This window comes from Polyodon spathula, chromosome 11 (assembly GCF_017654505.1).
Source record: "Polyodon spathula isolate WHYD16114869_AA chromosome 11, ASM1765450v1, whole genome shotgun sequence".
In the NCBI taxonomy this organism is placed as follows: domain Eukaryota; kingdom Metazoa; phylum Chordata; class Actinopteri; order Acipenseriformes; family Polyodontidae; genus Polyodon; species Polyodon spathula.
Genome location: NC_054544.1, coordinates 392234 through 414959, shown reverse-complemented (window position 1 = coordinate 414959; position 22726 = coordinate 392234). Strand labels below are relative to the sequence as shown.

General features: G+C 42.8%; 1 protein-coding gene across 1 annotated transcript in view; it reads left to right on the top strand.

The window, feature by feature from the left end:
- LOC121323267 (solute carrier family 49 member 4-like) overlaps positions 1–15044 on the top strand; it is a 42959-nt gene extending 27915 nt beyond the window's left edge. The window contains exons 5-9 of the mRNA XM_041264235.1: positions 3365–3473; positions 6224–6291; positions 8075–8205; positions 8863–9045; positions 13964–15044. Of these exons, the coding sequence (XP_041120169.1) occupies positions 3365–3473; positions 6224–6291; positions 8075–8205; positions 8863–9045; positions 13964–14079 (607 nt within the window). The 3' untranslated portion in view covers positions 14080–15044. The remainder of the gene's footprint in view (positions 1–3364; positions 3474–6223; positions 6292–8074; positions 8206–8862; positions 9046–13963) is intronic.
- Positions 15045–22726: the final 7682 nt, after the last annotated feature.

Below are 22726 nucleotides of genomic sequence, written 5' to 3'. Positions count from 1 at the left end.
TAAAAGTTTTGAAAAACCAGCCCCCGTAAAAAGCCAGTAATGGCAGGGAATTAAAATGACATCAATATTGTAAACCTAAGTCTAAAACTATTTTTATTTATATTTTGCTCAGCTGCCCATCTGAATCCTTTTTTTGTAATATAAATGTGTTTGTCTAAAGTCCCGAGATGGTTGTCCATAAAGATCCGTAAAGCTGACGGACATGGAAAAGAAGGTTAAACCTGTGAAAAAAAAACAAAAACAAAAAAACAAACTGATGTCTTTTAAAGGAGAGAGTTGTTTTTTTTATAGCCTATGGAGATTGGGGTTGCCTCGGTGACATCACACCCCAGAAACTGTGCTATTCCTGATTTCTTTTGTGACGCATTGAGTATCACTGGAGTCCTAGCTGCAAAGACAAGCGTCACTTAGCTGATCATGCTGCTGCTGTGGCTTGTAGGAATATTTTTACAAATACATACTTACTTATTTACTCTAATACACAGAGCAGATTTCTGTGTCAAAGGTGCATTGATATCTATTTCACACTGCAGCAAGGTTAATGGAAAAATGCGTCCCAGGGAAATTTGCTCCTGCAAGGACTAACTGACTAGCCAAAAAGCAAGCCCAGGGCAACTCCGAAAGTGGTTTGAGCAGCTGCTGTAAGTAATAACCCATTGGCTCTGTACTGCTCAAATGTGCAGTTCTGCAAGAAAGGCATGCAAAAGCGCCTCAGTATTTGAGGTTTCTGTACTACACTTGGAATCTGGGTCTTGCACTTCTTTGGTCATTTCATGTGTTTCACCCGGAGTGTGAAATTCTCCCTGCCACCTCATGCTTTTGTTCCTGCTGTGCAATCGGTTGGGTTCTCTAGTAACTGGCATGCTGTGCCGGAGTGTGAAATTCTCCCTGCCACCTCATGCATGCTTTCTTTCTTAATTGTCCAGTCGGTTGGGTTCTCTAGTAACTGGCATGCTGTGCCGGAGTGTGAAATTCTCCCTGCCACCTCATGCATGCTTTCTTTCTTACCTCATGCATTTTCTTTCTTAATCCAGTCGGTTGGGTTCTCTAGTAACTGGCATGCTGTGCCGGAGTGTGAAATTCTCCCTGCCACCTCATGCATGCTTTCTTTCTTAATTGTCCAGTCGGTTGGGTTCTCTAGTAACTGGCATGCTGTGCCGGAGTGTGAAATTCTCCCTGCCACCTCATGCATGCTTTCTTTCTTAATTGTCCAGTCGGTTGGGTTCTCTAGTAACTGGCATGCTGTGCCGGAGTGTGAAATTCTCCCTGCCACCTCATGCATGCTTTCTTTCTTAATTGTCCAGTCGGTTGGGTTCTCTAGTAACTGGCATGCTGTGCCGGAGTGTGAAATTCTCCCTGCCACCTCATGCATGCTTTCTTTCTTAATTGTCCAGTCGGTTGGGTTCTCTAGTAACTGGCATGCTGTGCCGGAGTGTGAAATTCTCCATGCCACCTGATGCTTTCGTTCCTGCTGTGCAATCGGTTGGGTTCTCTAGTAACTGACATGCTGTGCCGGCAGTAAAATGTCTTGCTCTGAAAACGCTACTGAAGTGAAATGACCTGGAAGTAAAACAGCAATGGACTTCCCTGCAAGTGAACGGTGCAGTGTAGTGCAGTACCAGAATTCCTGCATTCAAATGGAAATGTGTTTGGTATAATATATTTCTCAGAACAGCACTATAGAGAGAAGTCCCACTTAGTACCATCTCCTCAGCAAACACACTGAATGTATTACGATTGCATCTTAATAAAACCAGGAACCAACAACAGTATAATTCTACCATAATTATTACCATAAATTTGATTCCCTCTATCAAATTCTCACCTGCACTTACACTTCCTAATCTAGGTTAATACTAATCCATTACCAGCAAATGCTGCCTTGCAGCTTTAATAATCCTCTGAAAGCTGCTTGCCCTGCTGCTGTACACTGCTGCCCTGCTGTACACTGCTGCCCTTGCAATGCTCCACTGCAAGAAAGCTGCTTGCCCTGCTGCTGTACACTGCTGCCCTGCTGTACACTGCACTGCAAGAAAGCTGCTTGCCCTGCTGCTGTACACTGCTGCCCTTGCAATGCTTCACTGCAAGAAAGCTGCTTGCCCTGCTGCTGTACACTGCTGCCCTTGCAATGCTCCACTGCAAGAAAGCTGCTTGCCCTGCTGCTGTACACTGCTGCCCTTGCAATGCTCCACTGCAAGAAAGCTGCTTGCCCTGCTGCTGTACACTGCTGCCCTTGCAATGCTTCACTGCAAGAAAGCTGCTTGCCCTGCTGCTGTACACTGCTGCCCTTGCAATGCTTCACTGCAAGAAAGCTGCTTGCCCTGCTGCTGTACACTGCTGCCCTTGCAATGCTCCACTGCAAGAAAGCTGCTTGCCCTGCTGCTGTACACTGCTGCCCTTGCAATGCTTCACTGCAAGAAAGCAGCTTGCCCTGCTGCTGTACACTGCTGCCCTTGCAATGCTCCACTGCAAGAAAGCTGCTTGCCCTGCTGCTGTACACTGCTGCCCTTGCAATGCTTCACTGCAAGAAAGCTGCTTGCCCTGCTGCTGTACACTGCTGCCCTTGCAACGCTTCACTGCAAGAAAGCTGCTTGCCCTGCTGCTGTACACTGCTGCCCTTGCAACGCTTCACTGCAAGAAAGCTGCTTGCCCTGCTGCTGTACACTGCTGCCCTTGCAACGCTTCACTGCAAGAAAGCTGCTTGCCCTGCTGCTGTACACTGCTGCCCTTGCAACGCTTCACTGCAAGAAAGCTGCTTGTCCTGCTGCTGTACACTGCTGCCCTTGCAACGCTTCACTGCAAGAAAGCTGCTTGTCCTGCTGCTGTACACTGCTGCCCTTGCAACGCTTCACTGCAAGAAAGCTGCTTGCCCTGCTGCTGTACACTGCTGCCCTTGCAACGCTTCACTGCAAGAAAGCTGCTTGTCTTTGAAATGATTATCCCAATTCGAAAAACCTTTAATCCAGGATAAACAACATAAATAAAACAAGTTGACAAACATTTAATAAGGTGCACCTGAGCTTGTTATCTACACACTGGCTAATCAAGCTCGCAGAAAACCTGGAATGGGTGACACTGCTATGCAGTAGGAGTCTTATTGCCACCCCTGCATTGGACTGAAAGTGAGCTATATAACAGAAGTGTTTTTGTACCAGGAAACAAATTCTAAATTGAAGTATAAAATTCAAGAAAAATAAATAAATGCTTGTGTTAATAAGAAGTGTATTTTAAAACCTTTGGTTAGAACATGGCGTAACAGGATGGTTTGCTGTCCTGTGTTTGTTTTATTTGATCAAGAAAGCATGAAGAAGAAGAAAAAGAAAAACAGGATTTGTCTGACAAGTTGCTTTTTTAATCATTTCAGTAATTTCCGCTTTCTGATGATCGCGCTGGCGTATTCCGTGCCGCTTGGTATATTAGCCGGATGGTCAGGAGTCCTGGACATGATTCTGACACCTGCCAAAGTCAGCCAGGTAAGGAAGACTGAACTCCTGCAATTCTCATGCACTACCAAAGGATAAATGAATTTACTGTACTTAAACCAAGGCTTGAAAGTCAATTCTAGCAATATGACCGTTGTGTTGTGCTGCGTTGATCTGTTGCTTTTCTTAATTTTTTTAAACATTTGTTATGAATATGAAAACTTTTATAGACCAGTTTACAGCGTCAGGAACTTTGAATTCAACACGAGGCAGCTTTATAAGTGAAGAATATCATCTTTGGTGCTGTCTCTGAAAAAATGAAAATAAAAATGAGTGTATTTTTAGTGTATTCTACAGGGTTACATTTTAACAAAACGGGTGTAAAGCTTTGGTGTTCGGGAGGTTAGCTGCAGGTCATTATTTCAAAGCCCCGAACGACTCGATTTTTCCTCGGAGCAGGTCTTCTCAAGATCACAAGCTCATAGCAGAATAAAAAGAACCCTCCAGGTGTATAATGCAGGGCTTGCAGTATATCTCTGTCCTCGGGATCACATGTAGAAGTGGAGTAATGCAAGCAGCTCAGTTAGCATGTTACAGTCTTGCATCTCGCCAAGCTGCCCATCTAGCACGTGGTACTGTTGTTGTTGTTAACAAAATGATTAAAAAAATAAATAAATCAATCAATTGCTGTTTGGCACTTTGTATTGCTGTATTAGTCTCAAATATGCAATTTGGAAAGAGAACATGTGTTTTGAAGCCTGAGCTCTTCTGTTCTTTGCCATGTTAAAGACTCTCTGCTCGGGGCGGCGTTTTGAAGCCTGAGCTCTTCTGTTCTTTGCCATGTTAAAGACTCTCTGCTCGGGGCGGCGTTTTGAAGCCTGAGCTCTTCTGTTCTTCGCCATGTTAAAGACTCTCTGCTCGGGGCGGCGTTTTGAAGCCTGATCTCTTCTGTTCTTCGCCATGTTAAAGACTCTCTGCTCGGGGCGGCGTTTTGAAGCCTGAGCTCTTCTGTTCTTCGCCATGTTAAAGACTCTCTGCTCGGGGCGGCGTTTTGAAGCCTGATCTCTTCTGTTCTTCGCCATGTTAAAGACTCTCTGCTCGGGGCGGCGTTTTGAAGCCTGAGCTCTTCTGTTCTTCGCCATGTTAAAGACTCTCTGCTCGGGGCGGCGTTTTGAAGCCTGAGCTCTTCTGTTCTTCGCCATGTTAAAGACTCTCTGCTCGGGACGGCGTTTTGAAGCCTGAGCTCTTCTGTTCTTCGCCATGTTAAAGACTCTCTGCTCGGGACGGCGTTTTGAAGCCTGAGCTCTTCTGTTCTTCGCCATGTTAAAGATCTCTGTTTAAGTTTTCAGCAAAACTTTCCGAGAAGACGAAAGCGTGTACAATTTCTAGGAGCAACAGCAGCTGCAGCAATAACATGCTGTGACCCCGAAGACCCTGCTGGAGAAAAGGATACAGACTCCCTGAAAGCCAGGCATGGAAACGGATCCCTTTCTTTAACCTGATACCATCATTATTTCAAATGAAAGCACATGTCTGCTGTAACATGTGTATTTCAAAACTGCAAGCTCCTGCTTTTCTCTTGCTGGATTTGTTTTGACTCCACTCCTTTGTGATTGGTACCCTGCACCTCCAGAGATTACAATCACTGAGGGCCAGCCACATCCTGAGCAGAACCACCACATCTTAGCGGGGGACCAGAATAGCTGTTAGCCTTTTTAATCTTCTGGCACGCCACAGGCATAATGCACATTTTGTTCAGATGTTCTGTAGCACGACTTTTTGGTAAAAAAAAAAAAAAAAAGTATGAAAGTCAGAGAGTTCCATACTTCTCATGTAAACCGTTATTCTACCAAAAAATATAGTCTGTAATAATACAATTTGTCCTTAATAATATTAATGATAATAGTAATAATAATAAACATTTCCTTCTTGTACAGTACTTTTTACAGTCCAGCTTCTGGGTATCATTCAGTGGTTATATTAAGTTACTCTTAATTGGTTCAGACTGGAAATTGATACACTGCTTGTCAGCCTTTGCTTGGAGCAGCCTGTATGGAAGAAGATGACTAAGTAGTGGTCGATTTGTAATGAATGAATGCCCATCAGTTTTCATTTGAGCAGTAAGTGCCAGCGTGAAAGACAAGGTGTAACCTTGAATGTGACGCAGAGCAGTGCCTTGAAATAGAACCTTTGGAGGAAGGGCCCAGAACAGATGATACAAGATATTTTCCAGTTCCATCTCAGTAAATACTGTAGCTGCAAAGCGTTACTGAATAAAGCTGTCGCGTACCCTGTGGTGTTTAAATGCTATTAGGTGTAGACGTCTGGTTAAGCATCAGGACTCTGGTTTCCTCATTAGTTCTGCGCTACCAATCAAGCTCATTCAGTGTATTCGGTTTAAGAATTAACATTCCAAACAGCACAAAAAGAGAAGCGGTGGGATTGCAATTGGCAGAGCAAACCCAGCCTGCTCTCTGGGTCTGGTATGTAGAGCAACACTCTCCTGTGTTTGGATGCTGGTTGGATGGGGTATGTAAAGTAGTGGTCTGTAATAATACATTCTCTCCTGTGTGTGGATGCAGGTGGATGCTGGTTGGATGGGGTATGTAAAGTAGTGGTCTGTAATAATACATTCTCTCCTGTGTGTGGATGCAGGTGGATGCTGGTTGGATGGGGTATGTAAAGTAGTGGTCTGTAATAATACATTCTCTCCTGTGTGTGGATGCAGGTGGATGCTGGTTGGATGGGGTATGTAAAGTAGTGGTCTGTAATAATACATTCTCTCCTGTGTGTGGATGCAGGTGGATGCTGGTTGGATCGGGTTCTGGTCTACAGTAGGAGGCTGTGTTGTTGGTATTGGAGTGGCCAGGTAAGTCTCATGCACTGTCTGTGGAAGCTGACAAGAGATTTCATATATATATACACTGAGTATACAAAACATTAGGAACACCTGCTCTTTCCATAAAATAGACTGACGAGGTGAATCCAGGTGAAAGCTGTGATCCCTTATTGATGTAACCTTTTAAATCCACTTCAATCAGTGTAGATGAAGGGGAGACAGGTTAAAGAAAGATTTTTAAGCCTTGACACAATTGAGACATGGATTGTATATGTGTGCCATTCAGAGGGTAAATGGCAAGACAAAAGATTTAAGTGCCTTTGAATGGGGTATGGTGGTATGTGCCAGGCGCGCCGGTTTGAGTGTGTCAAGAACTGCAATGCTGCTGGGTTTTTCACGCCTAACCACCCACCACTGTTGCAGTGTTTTCCGACGAGTGTGATGTTGCAGTGTTTTCCGACGAGTGTGATGTTGCAGTGGTTTCCGACGAGTGTGATGTTGCACTGGTTTCCGACGAGTGTGATGTTGCACTGGTTTCCGACGAGTGTGATGTTGCAGTGGTTTCCGACGAGTGTGATGTTGCACTGGTTTCCGACGAGTGTGATGTTGCAGTGGTTTCCGACGAGTGTGATGTTGCAGTGGTTTCCGACGAGTGTGATGTTGCACTGGTTTCTGATGAGTATTCCTATTGCAGTGGTTTCTGACGAATATGATATTGCAGTTGATATTGCAGTTTTTTAGAGACCATGCGTAATATTTCTTGTGTCACGATGTCCTGATACACCTAAAATCCCGTCTTCAGTTTAACAATGTACAGCACCTCGTCCTTCCACCAGCTCTGCAAAGCCTGTGATTGAAGCTGCGGAATTACAGTGGCATCCACATCAGCACCACTAATCTGCCGCTCTCCTAGATCATGTTATAAATGGTAGCATATCAATGTCTTCTTCTGCACATGTGTTGCCAGGATTATTATTATTACTATTATTATTATTCATTTGTATCTTTGAAAGATGGGCCGTAACAGGTGCCAAAGTGCAGGCGCTTGGGTACACTGGGTGGCACAGTGGACTTAACTTCTAGTCAGTGATGTCAAATACATAGTTATTCTCCACCCGACTCCCTGCTTTATCTTTACCTGGGAGGGTCCAATCCAAATACATGTCCAGTGCTTTAGAAACCCCACCACGGCCACAACCCAGTTGAGCTCAGTACACTGAAGAAAGCGCAAAGCTGAAATGTGTGTCTTTATTCACAGCCATGTGGCTGCTTGCATTTTAATTGCATCAGGGAGTCTTCAGAATCTGCCTCCGCAGGTCTCTGTTCATCTGTTGAGTTGTAAGTGGAGGTTTCTCAGGGCTGGGTTCTGTGGTTTGCTGTGGCTTGAGTTATCGTTATTTAGAAACACATTAAAAGCAGAACAAGTGGATGCTGTGATATGTGTGCAGGAGATGGGAACACGAACATGATGATAATTTCATTAGCACTGCCGCTGTTAAGTCCTGCCTGTCATCTGGTCTGTTTTGCGGTGTACCTTTGCACAATGCACGACAGGTCATTTCATGGCTTGGCGGTCCCTGCCTGTCATCTGGTCTGTTTTGCGGTGTACCTTTGCACAATGCACGACAGGTCATTTCATGGCTTGGCGGTCCCTGCCTGTCATCTGGTCTGTTTTGCGGTGTACCTTTGCACAATGCACGACAGGTCATTTCATGGCTTGGCGGTCCAGCATATTAAACATTTGCTGTTGTTTTGGGAGCTGTTGTTTCTCTTGCTGCCAGTTTGTTTTGCATTGTGTTTTTCTCTGGCTCAGGTTTGCAGACTCTATGAGGGGCATGCTGAAGCTCATCTTGCTGCTGATGTTCTCCGGAGCCACTCTGTCGTCTACCTGGCTCACCCTCACCTGCCTCCCCGACAGTGGCTCCCACCTGCCTTTAACCGCAGGTAAGCAGGACAGCAGCGGCTGGGCTCACTGGCTCTGCATCCATACACAGGGATGGGAAACCTTTCAGTGGCACCAGGAAGCAAGAACATACAGAAAAAGAAATCAATGATGTTAATTGCATGTCAGGAGCTTTGTAAATGTACATGTAATGTTCATGAACAATTGCTTTCTTGGATCTCCATAAAAAGACCCTTTTTACGTGAGTTCTGTCATCTGGATAGACCGGAGCATGTAATGCAATTCTGCCGGTCTAATTGCCTGTTGAGAGCTACACCAGTGCAAAGGGAATTCAATGTTAGTTAGAGCTATAGCTACTGTGTCATAAATAACAAGACTGTCTGCCCTGTGAGAAGTAATATCTTTGTGATCAGGAACAGTTGACTCTGTCAGCAGGAAATAAAATGACATTCAGAGTTAGCAGTGAAAGATGCTAGACCAGCAACTTTAGTGACTATAATTCTCCCCGAACCCTGACGTGAACGTTGAAATGTAGTCTGGTTTTATATTAAATATATTATAGATTCTCCTTTTGGTGATAAACAATCATTAGACTGTTATCAGGGATTTTAAAACCAGTTTCATTTGCTGCTTTGAATGTTTCAGAGAAGTTTGTGCCGCTTCTTTGTGGACTTTTCTTTTCCCCCTTTCTTTTGCAGCTACTCTGTACACCTCGTGTATCCTAGTGGGAATATTCATTCTCAGCAGCGTGCCCATGTTCTTCGAGCTCTTCATTGAAACGGTCTATCCAGTGCCAGAGGGCATCACATGTGGGGTGGTCACCTTCCTAAGCAACCTCTTCACTGGAGCCTTGTTGTTTTTCTTAACGTTTTATCACACAGGTAAGAGCCATGCTTAATTACTTGTACAATCTCTGCATGTATGTAATAATAGTTATAAAATGTTTGTAGATGTCATACCTGTTTTGAAACCAGTAGTGGAGTAAGTCACATTGGGTGGATGGATATAGCTAGATTGCAGTAGGATGTATTTGGAAGGTCTCCAGAAACGAGGATGGAAACTTTCAGTTGTAGAAGATTAAAATGAGATGAGTGAGCTTTGCAGAGCTTAGTCTCGGATTTGAAATCTGATTTGATTACAGGCTTGCAGGTCTTAGTTTTAAGCTCATAGACCCTGTCTCTGTCTTTCTCTATCTGTACGCTGTCACAATTAAGTGCTAAGTAAGTTTGTGCTTGAAGACTTTTGTAGAAACTCTAATGTATGTTCCTACTTTTAAAGTTGAAACTCAACAGTGCAGTCCTGTTATAAAACTACAAATAGGATTGACTAAGTGAAGTTTTCTGTATAAATGGCTCCCTCTGTCCTTCTCAATAGCTCGTTGTTAAGGATATAGCTGAAGCATTGGATGCCAACCCGGGCAGCATTAATAGTCCTGTCAGCAGCTCTTGTCAAGGCGTGCCTGAGACCCCACAGTACTGAGCTTGGCATGGAATAGCACCCCTGCACTGTCTTCAGAGCAATCCTCCCACCTGTACATCAGTGAAACCAAGCCCCACACCTAACCTCACACCAGTTCTTGAGTAAGCACAGAATCACCCCCTCCTGGCTTCCTGCAGCCCAGGTCACGTGGGAAAACTGTGTGAGAGGCAGAGTCATTCAGCGGGTCTTCGTAGCGTGGTGCCCTCCTCCTCTGACCTTTGAACCTTCAGAGGGCAGTCCAGTATACACACACCCACTAGGATGCTAATAAATCTTTGCTGAGCTGTGGCCTTTTATAACCCTGCTTCCTTAGGCAGGCCTAATTACACAATACGCTGTTCGCCCCTTTCTGTGATGTAATGGTACAGCTGTTACATGTGCTTCTTATTACTGTCCTGCTCTTCTCCATGCGTCGGAAGAATTTCCTGAACACTTTTGAGTTTTTAAACATGAGTGTTAAATTACTTAAATATAGATAACAAAAAAGTTTGCATTATACTGTACATCCCACATGCCAGTCATACACTGGGAAAGCAGGCCGCTTCCTCAGTATGATTCCAGATTCAGTTACTGTCCTTACCAAGTTTCATCCCAGTTCTAAATGCATGTTCTCCAGATGGAAATGGAACAAGTAAATGTTGTTATTTGATTGCACTGCAATGGGCCTCTCTCTGACCCTCCTGCAGCAGCCTCCTGGACTCTGTGCTGGTGGAGTTGTGGAAGGGGGTTCTCAATTCACAGGCAAAAACAGCGATGGGGCTGAATGGGTCTGACCAGAATGAAAGACACTTTAAAAGCTGAAAAAGCACATTGACAATGTAATTTCATCTACAGATCTGGTTTATAACATGCAGGTAAAGACTTGAATCTTCAGTTGAATAATGACAAGCCAGGTATTTCACCTGCCAACTCGAGGACCTGTGAGAGCCTCTGTTATCAGCTCTGTACTGTGCGGTCTTGCAGCTTCATGAGCACAGAGAGGCGCTTCACAGTTCATTTCTGTGTCTGACTGCCTTTTCATGTCTACAGCACCACTGACATGTTTTCTTAGGGCTGTGTGCTTGTGCAGGAACTGGTGAGCAGAATACAATGGAGCTTTTATACTGTCATTCCTTGGGCATCCCTTTACTAACTTTAGGCTGCAGTTTTGAATAAATTGTAACATTTCTCTGCCTGGAAAACCGTTACAAATTATTGAAAAATTCACAGTCTGATGGCGATAAGAACCTTCAGATGACAGCATTGTAGGCGCACGGCAACGACAAAAAAACACATTGTCGCATGACTAAAAACGAGAACTGCAGATCAATTTGTTAGACATCTTTTAAAAATTAATTATGTAAATTATGCATAATTATGTGCGCTGAAGGATTCAATATTCGCATGTAAATGTTTTTTAAAAAGTTCAGGCTGCTCTTTTTTGACAACACATTACCTTTAATAACATGCAGGTCATTTAATCTACATAAAAGCCTTTCTAATTATTTCAGTGCGGCATTGCTTTCTGGGACTGATCCGCTATGACTTCTGATTGAAGTTAAAGAGGACAGCGCATACGTAAAGAGCTTTAAACCCTTGGAGTCTAATTTGCAAGTTTCTTTTCTGCTGTCCTCCTGACCCTTTGTCCCAGGTTCCAGCCACAACCGTTATTCAGCCCTAACCCTTATGAATGATGGATTTCCCCAGGCAGCACGGCGAGTGAAACTTTGAATCTGATCCTCCACGTGGCAACGCTTAGTATTCTGTGACCACGGCAAACCCGCTCACGCCTGAATCTCCGTTTAAATTGCTGTGATTCGAGCTCCCATGCACAGAGACAAAGCACTGAGATAAACAGCACTCTATTAACCTGCTTTCACTCTCTTACAAAACGCTGCCTGGATTGTTGAACGTTGATTAATGGGTTGGGTTTCGAGCTATCGTAATGCAAGTCCTCCTTCGCCCGTGATTTATAAATGTGGATTTGGGGAGCCCTTTTGAGGTATTCATTTCAGATGCCAGCTGTGTGAAATGGGATTTATAGCTTTGCTTTGATGTATAAACTGACAAACTGGCCATCAACTAGCAAAGGATGCAGGTGTTTATTGCATAGTCTGCATATTACCCCTACTGCTGCTGCTGAAGTAATAGAATAGCTGAAAGAGATTCTCTTGCTGTACTTTGGTAGATTATACAACATCAGAATCTAAATCTGTATGGTTGCAGGTATACCATCTAGTTATAACACTTTTTAATATGCTGTGTTATACAATATACTGTATTATAAACTTTAACACAGATTTTATAGTAGTAGTTGGCATTATCAAGAATTATAATCAGTCATACCGTTAATCATAATAATCATGCCTTTTGTGGTGGGCCCCCCCCCCCCTCCCAAATTTTTTAAAAAAAATACTTGAATGTGGTAGAATATAGTTGCCCTTTGCATGTTTCAAAACAATTCTTTAGAATGTCTGTGATTCTTGCGAGGCTATCGATGCAGTGGCTTGAAGGTGGCACAGCAGGAGCGCTCTGTTAGGGGCAATGTGGAGCAGGAGATTGCTTTGCTTCAATAAGGGACTCCTCTATCCCGGAGGAAGCGTTGGAAGGCAACCAGAAGACAAATTCATGAGCTGTCGAAGGCACGTAAAGCTGATTGATTACAGAGCCTGAGAGAGTTTGCAAAGGGCGAGCGTTCTGAGCGACCGTGGATATTTCACAGTTAATGTACTCCTTGTTCCTCATCGGCAGAGCGGACGGGCTGCTTTGTTTCAGGCTGCAGATGCCTTATCTGCTAATGATCAAATATAATGTGTGTCATTGCGGGACAGGACGTTTTCCGACAGGTTTATCACAGTGGAAGTGATGCCCTTTTTAATACCTCAGAGGAGCAGACTATATACAGTGATCACATGGCACAGGAATGTGTTTAAAAGCATGCTGTCTGAAGCGCTGATGTTCTGAACTCTCTATGACTGTACTGGGGTCCAGACTGGGCCTCATGAATGGAAAGATGTTGTCCTCCTGGTCATGTTAAAAGCCACACTACTTTGGAACGCTTTTTGTTGTGTATCTGAACTTGCTGTTTGTGTGTGTCTGTGCTTCTGTTAATGTAGCCATGTGTAGCCGCCTCTGTCTTCCAGATATCCTGAAAAGATAGCCAGCACACAAAAGGCTACGATCCCTTAGGGCCCTGAGCAGATGCACTGATCACACTAAGAAAGGGCCACGCTAATGTTCTCAATTAAGCTCACTTTGACATTGTAACAAATGTGAAAAAGAACATCAATCTGTCTTGCCATCCAGTACCCTATTAAGTAAATTAAGTCAGCTATACAGAACATTTTAATTCTTCTCCCAAATGGATTAAAAAAAAAAAAAAAAAAAAAAAAAAAGCAGTTGGCATGCACACCGGCATGGCATGCCAAGCAAACTTTTACCCATAGAGCTCAAAACTATCATTCAGGAGCGCTTAGAGAATTAAGAACGATGGGAAAGGTTTTCTTAATGAATTAACAGCAACAGTGTTTCGAGGGACTATTTCAGTTCTCTGGCAGACGAACATCTTCAATGCAGCAGTCCATCTACCTCCTTTCCGACAGTAAGGACCTGCATTTTCTAAGTCTATGTAAGTACTCTTTTAAAGCCTCAGATTTTTGTCCACCCAAAGTGTCCATACTTCCACCTCTTCCATATGCTTTAGAAAGCATTGATGAAACAGCTGCAGTATCCAGAAATGCGTAGAACTACAAAATGACAAATGAATAAGAAGTGTCTTGCTTTTTTAAATTGTGTTAAGAGCTTGCTAAATGGACTGGCTAGGCAGCACTGATGAAAATCATTTCCTAACTAGCTGAAATCTTATCTCGCATGCATGGAAAGAGCACTGCGATGTGCATTTCAAAAAATACAACATTTACAAAGAAATGTTCTGGAATCAGTCAATCAGAATGCCTTTTTTTAAAAGCTTCAAAGCGACATTAACTTTCAGAGTGTATCTGGAAGCAGTTCAGATTTCCCAGCCTGTCACTTTCTCTTTCCTGCAGTCATTTTCACCCTGGAAAGCCAGGTATGTGCTAAACTAAATCCATAATGGGCATTTGAGGTGGTTCATTTTTGGGCCACAAGGAAACTTTTCAAGAGGAAATGAAACACGAATCAGCAGAATTAAGTCGTTGAGACGGAAACAGGTTGTGATGATTTCTGTCCAAGAATGACACAGAAACATCAGCTAACAGGTGTGACACGGCACATCCACTGAGCAGAGAGCGTGTGTGTGTGTGCGTGTATTCATGTCCACAGGTCCTGCATTAATGGTGTTCTTCGATTTACTCTTTTCAGATTTGTCCTGGCTGAACTGGTGTCTCACAGGATCCTGTCTCTTCAGCCTTCTCCTTATCCTCCTCTTCAGGGAATCGTATGACAGGCTCTATCTCGATGTCTTCGTGTCTGTCTAATGGAAGAAAGAACACTTTTTTTTTTTACATGACAAGACTGGACATTTTTAATTAGGACACTGCTCTGAATTGCACAATGAACAGAGGGAAGAAGGTACCTGGAAGTGTTATTTTCTGTTGGTGAAGTTGAGTATTTCCTCATTTTGTTGCACTGTTGCTGTTTTATTTTTAGTTTTTTTTAATGTTTTTTAAATTCAGAAACCTTTCTACACATTCAAATAATGAAGCTAAGCTTTTGTTACATGGAAGTTTAGCTCCCCAATGCTTACTGCATTTACTTTATTACCTGTAATCTACTGATATTGTCCAGATGAAAAAAAAATTATAGATAATTCATCATAATAATAATAATAATAATAATAATACGCCATACTGTACATGCAGCTGCAGGGTTTTACAGGAGCCACGTACTGTGTGGACTGTGAACACATCTTTAGGACTCGACTGTCAAACCCAGAAGGATTTTTAGGTACTGGAAACAGGGTGGACTCCCAGTGGGACCTCACTTCCTTTATGTTCCACATGATTAGAAAGCACAGTGTTGTGTAAGACTTGGCTCCATGGAGGGAGGCACAGGCTCTGTGTGAACAAGGCATAGTACATGGCTTTTCAGCCCGCTAAGCTGCTGGCTATCGATGCACGCGGTAGAGAAGGGGTGTGGATATGGACAGCAGTAACCCAGGAGTTCGTTACTGATGATGTGAAACCATACAAAGGAAGCTGCTATAGAATCCCATTCCCCCATGGTTCTGCTTGATCACAGTGAAATCCCCTCACCATCAATCTCTGTGGTTACTGCTCTTGATAATTGCGGGGATATGTGCTATAAGCCCGGGACTGGTCCACTTGATGTCTGTTTTACAGTTGAGTGGAACAAAGAGGACCAGCTCAGTCTTCTGTTTGAAATGATTGGCTGCTCAGTCTTCTGTTTGAAATGATTGGCTGCGCAGTCTTCTGTTTGAAATGATTGCTGCACAGTCTTTTGTTTGAAATGATTGCTGCACAGTCTTCTGTTTGAAATGATTGCTGCTCAGTCTTCTGTTTGAAATGATTGGCTGCACAGTCTTCTGTTTGAAATGATTGGCTGCGCAGTCTTCTGTTTGAAATGATTGCTGCGCAGTCTTCTGTTTGAAATGATTGGCTGTGCAGTCTTCTGTTTGAAATGATTGCTGCTCAGTCTTCTGTTTGAAATGATTGCTGCACAGTCTTCTGTTTGAAATGATTGCTGCACAGTCTTCTGTTTGAAATGATTGCTGCACAGTCTTCTGTTTGAAATGATTGGCTGTGCAGTCTTCTGTTTGAAATGGTTGGCTGCTCAGTCTTCTGTTTGAAATGATTGCTGCGCAGTCTTCTGTTTGAAATGGTTGGCTGCAGTCTTCTGTTTGAAATGATTGCTGCTCAGTCTTCTGTTTGAAATGATTGCTGCACAGTCTTCTGTTTGAAATGATTGCTGCACAGTCTTCTGTTTGAAATGATTGCTGCACAGTCTTCTGTTTGAAATGATTGCTGCACAGTCTTCTGTTTGAAATGATTGCTGCGCAGTCTTCTGTTTGAAATGATTGGCTGTGCAGTCTTCTGTTTGAAATGGTTGGCTGCGCAGTCTTCTGTTTGAAATGATTGGCTGCGCAGTCTTCTGTTTGAAATGATTGCTGCGCAGTCTTCTGTTTGAAATGATTGCTGCGCAGTCTTCTGTTTGAAATGATTGCTGCGCAGTCTTCTGTTTGAAATGATTGCTGCGCAGTCTTCTGTTTGAAATGGTTGGCTGCGCAGTCTTCTGTTTGAAATGGTTGGCTGCGCAGTCTTCTGTTTGAAATGGTTGGCTGCGCAGTCTTCTGTTTGAAATGATTGCTGCGCAGTCTTCTGTTTGAAATGGTTGGCTGCGCAGTCTTCTGTTTGAAATGATTGCTGCGCAGTCTTCTGTTTGAAATGGTTGGCTGCGCAGTCTTCTGTTTGAAATGATTGGCTGCGCAGTCTTCTGTTTGAAATGGTTGGCTGTGCAGTCTTCTGTTTGAAATGGTTGGCTGCGCAGTCTTCTGTTTGAAATGGTTGGCTGCGCAGTCTTCTGTTTGAAATGATTGGCTGTGCAGTCTTCTGTTTGAAATGATTGGCTGTGCAGTCTTCTGTTTGAAATGATTGGCTGTGCAGTCTTCTGTTTGAAATGGTTGGCTGCGCAGTCTTCTGTTTGAAATGATTGCTGCGCAGTCTTCTGTTTGAAATGGTTGGCTGCGCAGTCTTCTGTTTGAAATGATTGGCTGTGCAGTCTTCTGTTTGAAATGGTTGGCTGTGCAGTCTTCTGTTTGAAATGATTGGCTGTGCAGTCTTCTGTTTGAAATGGTTGGCTGTGCAGTCTTCTGTTTGAAATGATTGCTGCTCTTCTGTTTGAAATGGTTGGCTGCGCAGTCTTCTGTTTGAAATGGTTGGCTGCGCAGTCTTCTGTTTGAAATGATTGCTGCGCAGTCTTCTGTTTGAAATGATTGCTGCGCAGTCTTCTGTTTGAAATGATTGCTGCGCAGTCTTCTGTTTGAAATGATTGCTGCGCAGTCTTCTGTTTGAAATGGTTGGCTGCGCAGTCTTCTGTTTGAAATGGTTGCTGCGCAGTCTTCTGTTTGAAATGATTGCTGCGCAGTCTTCTGTTTGAAATGATTGCTGCGCAGTCTTCTGTTTGAAATGATTGCTGCGCAGTCTTCTGTTTGAAATGATTGCTGCGCAGTCTTCTGTTTGAAATGATTGGCTGCACAGTCTTCTGTTTGAAATGGTTGGCTGCGCAGTCTTCTGTTTGAAATGATTGCTGCGCAGTCTTCTGTTTGAAATGATTGGCTGCGCAGTCTTCTGTTTGAAATGGTTGGCTGCGCAGTCTTCTGTTTGAAATGATTGCTGCGCAGTCTTCTGTTTGAAATGATTGCTGCGCAGTCTTCTGTTTGAAATGGTTGGCTGCGCAGTCTTCTGTTTGAAATGGTTGGCTGTAGAGGCTGTGTAATGTAACGGGCCGTCAAGCCCTATAGTGAGCAGAGTCAAACGCATCTCAATGAATTACTGCACTTTCAACAAAGGCCCTACAAAGAGAATCCATTCATAACATAGGATAATGTATTATCCTAATCTGTCACTTATTTTGCTAATAAGCTATTCATTTGTAAAGCTCATGTTAAATATGCTTAATCTTTTTGTTTGATTATTTACCATGTTGAAAATAGTTTTAAATATGTAGAAACAAAACAAAAACGCAAACCATTGTGAAACAAGAAAAACAATATCCAGATCATTTTATTATTTTATTTTAAATAGCGGTTACTAGAGTCTAGATCAGGGGTCTCCAACCCTGGTCCTGGAGAGCTGCTGTGGCTGCTGGTTTTCGTTCCAACAAATCTCTGCTACTTAATTGAACCAATTATTGGCTTAATTAGTCCAGATTAACAGGTGTTCCCGATCATTAGCCACTGATGATGTAAAGACACCTATAAAACCAGCTGGATAGGGGCTCTCTAGGACCAGGGTTGGAGACCCCTGGTCTAGATAGTAAGAATCTAGTAGTGCAATAAATAGGGCTTACCAGCAGAGGGCTCTCACCATGCAACTTGTACTTGGTTTGTAAACAAGAAGTTACAAAATGCATTGCGACCTTGTGTGTCTGAAGCAGTTCTAGATTGCATGAAATAGTGCTGCGGTTCCGATGTCTGTTTAATTGATTCGGTAGAATCCCACATGCTTTGTTTAGGTTCCTTTCGATTCCCTTTCCCTTACACATTACTGGAAATAAGTTGGGGGGTTTGAAAGTTCTACTGGTACTGCACAAAAACATTTTACCACATTTTATTCTTTTATTTGTGCTAATCACTAAACAGATGACGAGATCTCAATATTAATGTATGCTGTAGTGAACACTAACAGGGTTGAAGAAGACGGTCTACAGGGAGACCTGGTCTTTTTATATCCAGCAGTTTGCAAAGAGGGATTTTACTACTTCTGCTGCTGAACATTTTTGGTTGTGAATTTTGGTATGAGTTTCCACACAGAATTTTGCTTTCTTAAAAGTGCCCCAATGTGTCAGAGCAATAGTTAGGTGAATAAATCAATCAATAAATCAATCAGCTGCCTGTGCACGTGCTGAAACAGAACATGCTGGTGAGGCTGCTGCTGGAGACGCCAGTAGCGTGGAGCTGGCAGGGATTTCAAGAACAAAGGTCTGCAGTAATTGATAGTCCAGTAAATACCCGATACTGACAATGTCAAAGAGGATCTTGAATTGTATTCCTGGTGTGGACAGAAGCCATTGGAACTCTTCCTTCAGGCTGTCTCACTCTGTCAGAAGGCATGATTTAAAGGCAGAGTCATTTGTTGTCCATAGTAGACCTCAGGTTGGGGTGCTGTCCAGAATTCAGTGTCATTGGGGATTGAATTAAATAATCAGAGCTCAGCTCGCCTCTGGCTTGCCTGACTTCACTTCAAAACAAAAGGGTGCATTTCTCTTTCTTTTGTTTTGAATTTTGTTGTCTTCCTTTGCTGTTGTTTTGCTTTCTGATGTCCAGATGTATTTGGAGCTGCGGGGCTGATCTGTCATTTCAATCCCCTGAATCCTAGGACAAGAACAATTTGGAATTTACACAATGAGTAGAATCCAAGAAAAATCCTGGCCTGGTGCGGGACTTTGCAGCTGTGGGTGATGTCAGGAAGGACTTTCATATTGCATTTAATAAAATATACTTTTGATGCCAAAGTGCAAGCGCTGGAGCCACAAGACAGTTTTGTCTTTCTTTTTTTATTTATTTTTTGTTTAATTCAACCGTCTGACGAGAGTAGTTATTTTAATTGAATTAATTTTACTAACTCCATTCTGACAGGAGTGCTTTAATTCGACTCCAATTGCATTGATAATCTTTAAAGTTAAACAGTGAATTTGTTTGAACACAGCCCGATGTGCCGTGGTTCAGATGCTGCCCCTGCTGAATTTGGTGAGATTGTGTTAAACATTTTAAAACATCAGGGATTTGGCAAGTGTAACTGTATCCTCATGACTTGTCTTTGTGTGCGTGTCCGATTTATAGAGAGAGTGCACAGCTGCAAAGCTTCACAATACGGAACGTTTGGGAGAATTCCACGGGACATGTTTGATTGACCACTCCTCCGAGTCCCATGAAACACTAGTGCTCATCATCTCATCACTTTGTCTATTGTAAATGTTTAGTTTTGTTTCTTAAAAAATATGACATTAAAGTTAATTAAAGTTTATTACTGTTTAAGTAAAAGAAAACTCAGTTTGAATGCATTTGCTGAATCTGTATTAAAGTGTACCATTAATGTTTATGTATAAATAGTAGTGGTACACTTTCCTTATCCATTAGGCATTTGTAAAAAAAATATATATATAAAAACCCTTACCAGACATTTAATGTAAGTGGAATAAATATGTTAGTTTGAGTTGGTTTCAGCAACAGGTAGATTAATCAATGTATTTATCCTTTTTTCAAGACTTAAGATGTCTGGCTGCAAGAATGAGTGTCATTTACTATATAAATAGAGCAAATTCTGTTAAAACCCCATGGTCTCCATTGCTGCTCCCCTGGGTCATGTTTTAGTGAAGGGCAGAACTGTGTTATTAACTACAGGGACAATGAAGCCACTGTAGAGCCCTGGGTTACACTGGTGAGAGTGGACATGTACTGGTCTAGAGGCCTTGGCTACACTGGTGAGAGTGGACATGTACTGGTCTAGAGGCCTCTGCTACACTGGTGAGAGTGGACATGTACTGGTCTAGAGGCCTCTGCTACACTGGTGAGAGTGGACATGTACTGGTCTAGAGGCCTTGGCTACACTGGTGACAGTGATCATGTTCTGGTCTAGAGGCCTCTGCTACACTGGTGAGAGTGGACATGTACTGGTCTAGAGGCCTCGGCTACACTGGTGAGAGTGGACATGTCCTGGTCTAGAGGCCTCTGCTACACTGGTGAGAGTGGACATGTACTGGTCTAGAGGCCTCGGCTACACTGGTGAGAGTGGACATGTCCTGGTCTAGAGGCCTGGGCTACACTGGTGAGAGTGGACATGTACTGGTCTAGAGGCCTGGGCTACACTGGTGAGAGTGGACATGTGGTCTAGAGGCCTGGGCTACACTGGTGAGAGTGGACATGTTCTGGTCTAGAGGCCTGGGCTACACTGGTGAGAGTGGACATGTCCTGGTCTAGAGACCTCAGCTACACTGGTGAGAGTGGGCTGGTCTCGGATGCTAGCCTTGCCTGTGTGACTGATTGTTGGGTTCTGGTTGTGTCGCTCCACGCTCGTAATGAAAGATCCCAAGTGGCAGCGAAATGCAAATCGGCACAGATAACACTGATGCTGGACTGTTGTTGCACTCAGATTTGTGCAGTCCTCTGGTTTCTGTCAAACCATTCGCTGTACTCTCTGCGAGACGCTCTGGAAAGAGCTGCAAAGCACAAAGGAATTGAAACAACAGATGATCCTGTTCAAGAACCGTATTAAACACGCCGAAGGTGTTTCATTAACGAGGTGTAATTTATAAAAATAAAAAAGGCAGGTGATTTTGGTTCAATTGGAAACAAAACGGGTATGTCCTGAGAGTTAAAGAAATGATTCCAACCAGGGAAGGGGAAATCCACCTGTCAGAGAGGCTGATGAAGTGATCTTGCACTGAGTTTTTATTTCATTTGCAGCATACCTCTCTGCCAGCTTCTCCTGACTTTATCCTTTTTGTTTTTAAATGCTAGGTTTAGATTAGCTCATTTAAACAGTACTGGTTGGTTTTATGCAGAATTCAGAGATTCCTTTTGGTTAGAAACCTAAAAAAAAAAAAAAAAAAAAGTATAGCAGTGTATTTTATAATTCCAGGTGAGGAATCTATTTGTCATTTGTTTTTAGGGTTCGGTAGTTCTGCTTACTGAGGATGGCTTCATTTCTAGAACACATCCAGTATGATGGGATCATTCCTGCAGTCACTTTATTGTGTGGACGTGTACAGTGCAGGACGTGGGACTGAACCTCGCTCATTTAAGATAAGATTTTAATCTCAGGCCTAGGTTTAAGAATCGCTCGTTTACAGTAGAAGTCGTTCTTTATTGTATCACAGATTCCCTACTCACTTGTCCTGTTAAAAGGGAAGTGTACTGTCATTCACTTGGTGGTAGCATTGAGTGAGGAGACACTTTTTATCTGTGTGTGTTTTTGTTTTAATTTTATTTATTATTTATCATTTGACTGCTTTTTTTTAGTTTGTTTAATGATTTCAGTATATCTGAAGCCACAGTGTGGGGCAGTATGAGAGCATTGCTAAAAGCTTTCATCTCTATATTTGTGTGAAGTAATGTCCACTCTGCAGGTTGAGCGTTGCATTGTTAAATCATCTCTGTTGCTTCTTTGCTTGATGTCTGATGTCAATCCAGTCTTGACACGAGATGTATCTGACCTTTCATAGCAGCGCAGTCGGTCACATTGAACCTGTCATTTTACTGGATTTAAAAAACCTTAATCACTCGTACCTAAGGAAGAGTTAGGCTTGTGCTAGAATGGAATCTGCATTTTACAGTTTCATAATAATTGCATTTTGACCAACATTGCAAGTATTTGAATAGACTTGCATTGCTACTGAACTAAAATGAAGTGCATTTTATGCATTGTTCTCCCTGGCTAAACATAATTACAAATACAAGGGAATCTGTTGAAATAAATACATTTCTTTGGCTGCACTGAAACACAGGGTAAAAAAAAAATAACGTTAACACCAGGATCCCATTAATCCGCAGTGCAGTGGTGAGTCATTGTGAAGCCCAATTCCATTCACTAAGTGGATCATTTGTCATCGTGCCCACATTTACACATATTAGTTAAGAAAAGTGACTGATGGCAGTTTCTAAAATGCTGACCCAGGCTGGTTACAGAATTACTGACGGAGGCTTTTGCATTATGGGAGCAACGGGGGGGAAATTACCGAGCTGTGAAACCTGGCAAACAGCTTGGAGCCAGCTTCCCAATAAAATGAGACGTCACAGCTCTGCTGTTGGGAAGCTGCGTTTCTGTGCTTTTAATGTTAAATGCTACAAATCTGAGAACATTATTGGGTATCTGTTTGTTTGTTATTTACTCATTTTTTTGACAGTTTTTATTTTAATAAAGGGCACCTCACTGGCTCAAAAAAACCCATAAAGGCCTTACATTGCTGAAAAGCTGCAGTTGCGAATGTAACGTATTATTTAGACCCTTTGAGACTGTAGGTTCTCTGTGTCTTGTCTTTACAGCGTATAAATCAAACAGAACTCTACCACACCAATGAAAGCGCCTGTCACAAATCGAAGGGTTTCAATAAAATTGCTTCATACCTCCAAACTGTGCTAGCTTTCTGCCATGAAGACGTGCCCGACTTGCCTTTTAAAGCTTACATTCTTACTGGTTTTCTTACCTTCCTTTTGGTCTTGTTTTGAGGTGTAGACAGTTTAGCATGTAAAGTATTTATTTGGTGTCATGACTTCTAAAGGTTTTCTTTGTAAAGCTGTATAGACATGGGCTTTTAACTGTATAGGTTACTAATGCTAGAGAACAATCACTGTATGGGTTTAGGCTGCTATTCAACCAGGAATGACAACAGACTCCCATTGCATTGCAGTTTGTGCTATTCCAGGATTCACTATAACAGAGAGCTGGT